Source organism: Eucalyptus grandis, chromosome 11 (assembly GCF_016545825.1).
Source record: "Eucalyptus grandis isolate ANBG69807.140 chromosome 11, ASM1654582v1, whole genome shotgun sequence".
Lineage (NCBI taxonomy): Eukaryota > Viridiplantae > Streptophyta > Magnoliopsida > Myrtales > Myrtaceae > Eucalyptus > Eucalyptus grandis.
Window position 1 is genome coordinate 22,450,507 of NC_052622.1, and position 8,938 is coordinate 22,459,444.

Consider the following 8,938-nt stretch of genomic DNA (forward strand, 5'->3'; position numbering starts at 1 on the left):
GGTTTCTACCTTAATTGCAATTCCAATTACAATAAGTTTCATATATATTATTCATATACTATATATAATATTTATATATTATATGTATATGAATTATATAAAAAAATTGGTCCGGTCGGTCCGGTTCCCACCTTGGAACCGGAAACCAAACCATCGACCACGGGAACCGCTCAAAACAGGCCGATCTGGTCCGGTGCAGGCGGTTCCCGGTTCAGGCAGTTCCCATTGCACACCCCTATCATGAAATACATCTTGAAGCCAATCTAACCACACTTACAGACAGTGGCTCTTCGCTTGCTACTCCTCCGCACCTAACAACACTGCCTTAATGACAGTCAACGTCTCTCTGAGCTCGTTGATCTAGTTCTCGACGCCATAAATCGCCACGGCTTCTTGGAGGGTGCGGGAGCAACCCCTCTGCGATGCTAAAAAGGAGTGATTCCGCCATGGATTTCCGAGGAGGGAATGGGCTAAGACGGTGGGGGAAATTGACTCCTGGCTGTTTAGCTCGTAAAATTTGATGGTCTAAACAAGAATGTCTCAATGTCTACGTTTCATATTAACATTAGTCCCATATAAATTGAAGGGTTCCTGGAACGGGACAGTTATTCTGAAAACGACAAAAGAAAGACGTCAAAACATCTCTACATGACAAAGAAGGCAAACGTCAATAAAGGCAACGACCTGAATATAATACCGGGTAGGTTGCTAATTATCCATGGTCAACGGATATTATAGATGTTCAACGGTCAAGAAATGTGTATCATATATTGCTAATCTTTTATCGCCGATCCATGTTGTTTCGGTAATTACCTGCTCTACTTCTCAGCTATCAACCACCCCCACCAAAAATAAAAAACAAGAAACAAAAACTAAGAGAGCCAATGCCCAAAATAAGCGTAAAAAAGAATAGAGAAAGAAAGACCACCATATTACCATCCAGCAATTACCTGACCCAAAAACAAATTAAATCTAGCATTTATCTAGCAACTGATAAATTGCCCAAACTACAAAATCAAGAAATCCTGGACATTGAAGAGAAAAAAACACTAATAAAGGTTTAGATGTTGATGTAAAGCAGCTGCAAGAGTTATAACGTTTGCTTGGCTTAGAAAAATTCAGAATCAACAAAGCAATATAAATGCTCCGCTTCTTTCATGAAAATTGAATAATTCAAAAAATCTTCTCCTAAAAATAACCGCTTGTATTACTAACAAAAATAAATAAAAAATATATTTTCATCGTTCATGAAAATGCTTAGATATCAAACTATGCGGATGGAGATGTGAAGCGAGGCCTCGTGGCGGCAATGGTTGGGTGGCAATACGGTGGTGGGTGAGCGGCAGATCTATGAGGCTTGAGTCGGGACGTGAAAATGAGGATACAGATAAAGAAAGCAAAAAAGGGAACATCATACCCAACTCAACCAATGATTGTGATGTGTTTTCATAAAAAGATCTAAACATCGCAAATTTTCATCCAAACATTAGAAAGATGGTGGAGTCTCATGAAATTTGTTTGCTTGGAATGTTAAATCCATTGATGGATTCTTTGTCAATCTAACTAAACGAGGCTTTATTGTTCGAATTTACTGTCAATTACCCACTTTGTGAAACTGATAAAGCAGGACTCTGCACTAGATCATGCTTTTTGAATAGCAAAGACTCGGATTGTTTTCGACATGATCTTTGCCAACTTCTTCATGCGCTTAACTTTTGCGAAACATGATACAAAATGCGAAACAGGGTTTCCTTGGGTGCGGCAAATCGTTGTAACTAAGTTCAAGTGCAGGAAGGATATCGTTGTCTTTGTTACCGAATCCCACGCGCCGCTTTGTCTCTTATCGATGCTCGGTATTGTTGATCGGTCGCTTCTAGCATGAACTAAGCCCCAAGAGATTTCACAGCAAGAGGAACTCCTTTCCATTCGTTGGCGATTTTGACTGCATTCTCCAAACGTTCATTTTCTTGCTTGCGGTCTAAAAGCGAAGAGTGTGTCCCGAGAAGAAGGAGGGCCTTTAAATTGAATGCGAATACAAATCCATTAGGAAACGGCTTCGCGTCTGTAGGTTGTCGCAACTAGAAAATTTCCCTTAGCGCCATCCGTGATCAAATCTCTCATCTCGTTTCCTGTTCTAAGAGTACAACTGTTGTCCTATTCATCACCCAGTACGAGGAAAAGCTTCTCAACGTTTACTAATTATCTTATAGCAGCTAGTACTATGATCAAGCTTTGCGTATAGGGTCTCTCCAGCCTTTTCAAGAGCTTTTTTAGATCCAAATTGTCGAAAATGCATATCCATATAACGAAATGCATACTCAATACCATTTTGTGGTAGTACACGAATTCAACGAGCAAGGTTTTAACCTAACATCCCATTCCAATGATGGGAGGGCATGTGATCCGAGCTGGCAGTGAATTAATTTTTCATAAGATCAGTCTTTACAACAAAGGGGGAAAAATAATCCTCCTATTTAGAAAAATCAATTTGGTATTTGTTTCAAAGAAACTCTTTAATAGTCTAGAGGAAAATATCAAATAATTGACTCTAATTTACCAAAAAAAAAGATCCATAGATGCATCATGATTTCATTCACTATCCATGAGTGACGGACAAAAGATTGTTCTAAGGAAATTCAAATATAGATAATGCTCCAATTAGTCTTATACAATACGAATAAGGTCCTTTCTCCTTAGAGGAATTTGTAAAATAAACACAAGCAAATCATAAAGAACAACACTCATTCAAGGAAAAGAAAAAAGGCACAATATCAACGGCTAAGGATTTCATCCCTGAAAATGAAAGAGATTGACAAAATATTAATTGAGTGCACGTCCAAATCCTTGTGGAGATCCATATGCTATGGCAAATAGATCATGGGAGTTCACCTATGCTCACAAGAAAAAAGAAAAAAAAAAATGATCTTAGAATATCTATAACACGGTATTATGGCATTTATTATGGTGCCATGCAAATTTGTCACTCTTAAGTATTCTATTAGCTAAGATGCTTTTCATTTTTTAGCCAAATTAATTTTTAAGTGGGTGCACAATTTCTTTCAATAAAAAACCATGTAGAAGTTTTTGTTTTGTATTAAAATGTGTGGAAAATTTGGTGTTTTCGTAAGTGTTTTTGAAATTCTTATTTTAAAGAAAATTACGTCATAACTCCAAGGGACAAGCATCCGAAATAACAATTGGAATTCATACTCTTTACATGTTGTGTACACACAACATGGGTAAGCGCTTACCAGATTGATGATTCACATTAGTTTTGAACAGTGTGCTAACGGTAGTCGAACAACAAATCTTAGTTTACCATTATTAGGTTACGTCAAAATGGAGAGTCTACATATAGCCCCAAGCTAAAAACCTATCACACAGACACTTAGGCTTTATGTTTATGAAAAAACACCTGAAATTTTCACTAATTTTAAAATAATAATATTCTAATAATTTTCTGAAATTTGAATAACATTTTAAATTTTAGTGAAAAGGAAAAAGTACTTTTCTACTTTTCCTTCATCCGAAAGGAACAATTTGTAAAAGTTTGGATGAGAACATGCAATGTTATAATTTATTATATAAGGATAAGTGTATTAGAAGTCTTAACATTTATTATGAAAATGCAACTAAATCTTAAAAGGATTAATACCCTGAAAAACCCTAAACTAGTACACATCTGACAGATTTACCTCAAACTATTTTTTGACCACCAAAAACTCTAAACTGGTATATCTTTGATAACTTTACCACAAACTAGTACACTTATGACAAATTTACCCTATGTTAGTTTTCGTTAAATTTTACCATCGAATTATTAAGTTAAATGACATGTGACATTTGATTGGTATACCAATTTTGGATTTTACGCTCCGTTTGTCACAGTTTACAATTTTTGTGATTTTTTTGTGGTATTAATCAAATTTAACAGAGTGTATATTTGTCACAAATTTACCAGTTTGGGGTTTTTTGCTGTTGAATAAATTAGTTTTGGGTAAATTTGTCATAAATGTACCAGTTTAGGGTTTTTTATGGTCAGTCGGGGTAAGTTTGTCACAAGTGTACCGGTTTAGGATTTTTTATGGTCAAAAAAATAGTTTGAGGTAAATTTGTCACAAATGTACTAGTTTGGGGTTTTTCAAAGTATTAACCCATCTTAAAACTCTCAAAAATGCAATTAAGATTTAAAACCTATTAGGAACGTACAATTGAGTTATAAAACTTTCAAAAAGTGCAATCAAATCCTAGAACTTATCCAATTTATCCAATCAAGTCCTTCAATTGATTGCATTTTTTCAAAGTTTTAGAATTTGATTAGACTTTTGTGATAAGTTTTATGACTCGATTACACTTTTTGAAAGTCTTATAATTTGATTGCACTTTCATGACAAGTTTTAGGATTTTATTGTACTTTTAAAATGTTTTAGGACTCAAATCTACTTTCGTGACAAGTTTTGGGACTTGAGTGCATTTTTAAAAGTTTTAAAACTTAACACCTTTATAACAAATTTGAAGACTTATAGTGCACTTATCTCTTCTATATACTAATCATATTGGGTCAATATGATATGGTTTATTTTGCAGGAAAAGGAAATTGAAAAGTGCCCATAAGTACTTATAGAACTTCGCTGAATGCATTTCGAAAATTTATGGCTTTATCGGGTTCCTCAAAGTTTTGAAAATTTTTTGTTTGCGTTTTCAATTAAGAGTGGAAAAATGTCCAAATATTTCACAATTGCTTTCTGATATGCTTGGGAAACTTCACTAGTCCTTTTAGGACACTTGCAACAGATTCATTGGATATTATATATAATCTATCAACTTGAGGTAGAGCAGCTATATTGTGTATCTGGAAATATTTCCAAGAAAAAGAAAATGTATGCATGCATAACATTACAACAAATTGCAATTTCCGAGTAAAAGCAGAAAACTAGATTTCATCACGGGGAATTCAATTTTACCTTCAATGGACCACATGAAACTGGGAAATTGGGATTTGCTAAAAGTAGTCCAAATTTATGGCTAAAGTTGTCAATATTACGGAAGTGCATATTGCATCATTCTCCTATCCTAATTGTCATCATGTGAGGATGTTTAGAAAAAATTACATATAAGAAGGGACTCTTACAATATTACATCTAAGAATGCAAAGACCGCGTTTCAAGGAAGGCAAATCTAAAGAAAATAAACTCAAGAAATCTACTAAAATCTGCTAATTTTGCCCTAAAATCTCCCTCATGTTTCGAAAATCTGCTAAAATAATTAATTTTGTCTAAGATTTCAGTACACTTGTCATGGGTATAACCCTTAGGTATTTGATGTGATATGAAAATTAGTTTGGTGTAAATATGGCACGAGTATACTGGTTTGAGAATTTTTTGTTATACGATGAGTAAATGCAGCACGAGTGTACTAATTTGGAATTTTTTATGGCTTTAACCCAAAGAATATAAGAAGGCAATTTCAATATATATGACTACATTATATCTAAAAACGAAGAGAAATCAAGGAAAAGGTAGATAGCTATGTACCTAATCATCCTTCCATTGTACATTCTTCGAATCAAGTTTGATTCGAGGAATGTGGGAAATTTTGTGCCAGTCTTCACCAATTTGGGGCTTGCATCTCTCGCTCAATTCACCACAATGTTTGATGTATAATTCTTTGAGGGCATTGAGGGACTGGATTCCATGTGGCATAGACAATAAGTTGGGACAATGTCTCAAATGGATAAATTTGAGATGTGTATGATTGGGCAGCCATTCGGGTACAACCATCAAGCTCGAGCAATCAAAGACACTAAAGGACTCTAAACTGCAGGCCAATCCTCCAAGACAACAAAGCAACTCCATCACTTGTTCGCAATTTGTTATTACCACCTTACGAAGGCAATTCAGTCGGCAAGTACCTTCAAATAACACTTGTAGATTTTGGCAATCATGGATTTCCAACCAATGTAGATTTTCCAAGAATTGTATTCCACTTTCTTGAAGACTACTCTGCTTTGTTGTTACATATAAATCTGTAAGGCTTGAGAGTCTTTTCATATTTTTGGGTAAATTGCCTAGCTCTGAGCAGCCACCCAAGTTTAATGATAGTAAACTTTGTAGCTCGCAAATGGTATTTGGAAGCTTCTTCAATTGGTTTTCGCTCTTAGATCTAACAATCTCAACTGCTTCAAGTTGCATATAGAACTTGGGAGCTCCTCAAAAGTACCAGATGACAAATCTAGATATCGTAAGGAGTTACATTTGAAGATGCATGTTCTAGCAAATTCTCTAGTAATAACTTCAACATGATGCTTGACTTGTATAATTGCACGTAGCTTCTTTGAAGTTGGCTTTCTCAAAAAAGGTAGGACTCCATTGAAATTTGAGATTCCCTCTAACAGAGTGCAATAGAGTGAAATGTATCGAACTCTTTCTGGAATCTCTGTGGTATCTATGCTGAAAATAAAACAATCATGTTGTGCCACACTTGCTGCAAGATAATGTACCAAATCGTGCACTTGAAATGTTAACTCTCCCTTGCATTCCTTAACTTCTTGGATCAAAGATCTGTTCCATAACTCTTTGATGTACTCCTCACCAACATCTCCCAATTCTAGTGTTTCCCTTGTTGAACTGATGAATCCAAGAGCAATCCATATCTGCACAATAAATGTGCTGTAGTGTTTGGCTTCTCTAGGTAAAAGTGAAAATGTTGCAAAACAACGTTTTAAATGGAATGGTAAATGATCATAGCTAAGTTTAAGTACTGGCAGAATGTCCTTTTTCGTTTCCACTAATTTCCATGTTTCACTATCCCTTACACGTGTCCAATGCCTATCATCATGCTTCGAATACAAAAGGCTCCCTAGAGTTTTCACAAGGAGAAGAACTCCTCAGGATTTTTTGACAATGTCATTTCCAATCTCAAGGAGATTGGGGCGTGATTGCTTTTCCTTTTTCGTCAAATGCCCATTTTATGAACAAGGCCGTAGAGTCTTTGAGAGAAAGACCTTCTAGATTATGTGTTGGAAAGGTACCCATCATGGAAGCGACTTCTAAATTGCGTGTTGTCACAATTACCTTGCTTTCGCTAGCTCCATTGCTTAGCAAATCTCTCAATTCTTGCCATCTATTGGGGCCATTGCTCCAAACGTCATCCAAGACAAGTAGATATTTCTTGTCTTTGATAATGCCTAGCAAATGAGTTTGCAACTGTTGAATATTCAAGTTACTCGAGCTTTGACCAGTTGCAGCTTTAATAATCTCTTCAATTGTTTTCTTTAAATCGAAGTCTTGGGGAACAAACACCCACATCTGCAATTCAAATTGCTCTTTCACACTGTCATCATTGTAGATTAATTTAGCGAGGGCTGTCTTGCCCAAACCTCCTATTCCAACAATGGGAATCACTGAGAGGTTTTTGTCATTTGTCGACTGCAACAACATCTCAATTATCTTTTGTTTATCAATATCTCTTCCGATGACATCCAATTTGTTTACAAATGAGTAAGTCATCTCTCGTGATCGGGTTTGTGCCACATCATTGTCAGCACTCCGCATAGTAAGATCGAATTGATCTTTCTCAGTTGAAATTCTAGACAATCTCCCCCGTATCTCCTTGATCTTATCACTGAGTTTTGCACGGAGTACTAGTGGATTAGAGAGGGAAAAGAAGCGGCATACCTTCTCTTTGACCCCCCCATGACGACTTATCACCTGCTTCCTTAAGGCTTCGCACCCGAATTCATCAAGCACGTCCTCCGCATCGTACAATACATCTCGAAGCCGATCTAACCACACTTGCAGACAGTGGTTCTTCGCCTGCTGCTCCTCCGCATCTAACAGGACTGCATTGATGGCAGTCAACGTCTCTCTGAGCTCGCTAATCTGATTCTCGACACCATAAATGGCGACGGCTTCTTGGAGGACCAGGGAGGCAATCTTCACAAGCACCCCCTCCGCGATTCCAGAAAGGAGTGATTCTGCCATAGCTTTCCGAGAGAGAGAGAGAGAGATTGGGCTAAAAAGGTGGAGGAAATTAATTTTTGGCTATTTGGCTTGGGAATTTGATGGTCTAAACACAAGTGTCTCGATGCCTCTGTTTCATATATAATAGCATGCATCCCATATGTAATGGACGACTGCAAGTCAATGATGGGAGCCCACCAAGAGGACTGCAAACAGTAAATATTGCTCGATGTTGGTCTAGGCATGCGAGCAAAAAAATTATAACAGCTGCGTAATTCCCGCCCCATCTAAAGTCTTAATTGATTTTTCAAGCATTAGTCATTAACATGATACCAAAATAAACAAAAAAAGAAGTATCGTTATCATTAATGAAATGTTTAAATTAGGAAACACTGGTTGAAAACTTCGGACTTTAGGCACAGGTCCAATAATTATTTGTGGAGTTCGGATGGGCCATGCGTGAGAATGGTTAACTCTGCATATACGCTCATCGTCAGCAAAAGTTGGTAGAGCATCTATAAGCACGACGATGTTGTCCTTTGCTCTTTTTTGCACTAAAGTTTTGCCTATAATTATAAATATTTTTTAATACGCATATTATTTACTTTTTCCTTTCACCTTTATTGGTTGTGTTTTCCAATTTTAGAGAGAGAGAGAGAGAGTCCAACGGTTTTTTTTCCCCGTCCCCCCATTATCAAATGTTGGGTCGGCCATTTCATGGTTATCTCATCCTGAAGAAAAAGGCAATATAAAAAAGACGATTTGATTATGTTCAATAAGAGTATTGCTTCTTGCTAGTCCGGTTTCATACTGAGGCTATAGCATGAAATTTTTTTTAAGGACCTCCAGATTAATTAATCATGTGTAATTTCTTGTACTTTGGTTTTTCTCTTAGATCATTTGACACTTTCTACTCATCCGAACTTGATTACTCAATTATATTCGTGCGGGGAATCAAACTCCCACTATCTCATTCA

At 36.5% G+C, this 8,938-nt stretch overlaps 1 protein-coding gene and 1 long non-coding RNA gene across 2 annotated transcripts; both read right to left on the reverse strand.

Moving 5' to 3' along the window:
• Positions 1-2,621: 2,621 nt before the first annotated feature.
• Positions 2,622-5,590, reverse strand: LOC120289424. The gene is made up of 2 exons (XR_005547414.1): positions 5,535-5,590; positions 2,622-2,889 (listed from the first exon to the last, which is right to left on the reverse strand). It is a non-coding gene; the product is annotated as an uncharacterized LOC120289424 (long non-coding RNA).
• Positions 5,591-6,917: 1,327 nt separating this feature from the next.
• On the reverse strand, positions 6,918-7,982 carry LOC120289831 (putative disease resistance protein RGA1). The gene has a single exon (XM_039305190.1). The coding sequence runs from the start codon at positions 7,980-7,982 to the stop codon at positions 6,918-6,920; it is 1,065 nt and encodes a 354-aa protein (XP_039161124.1).
• Between the last annotated feature and the right edge of the window lie 956 nt (positions 7,983-8,938).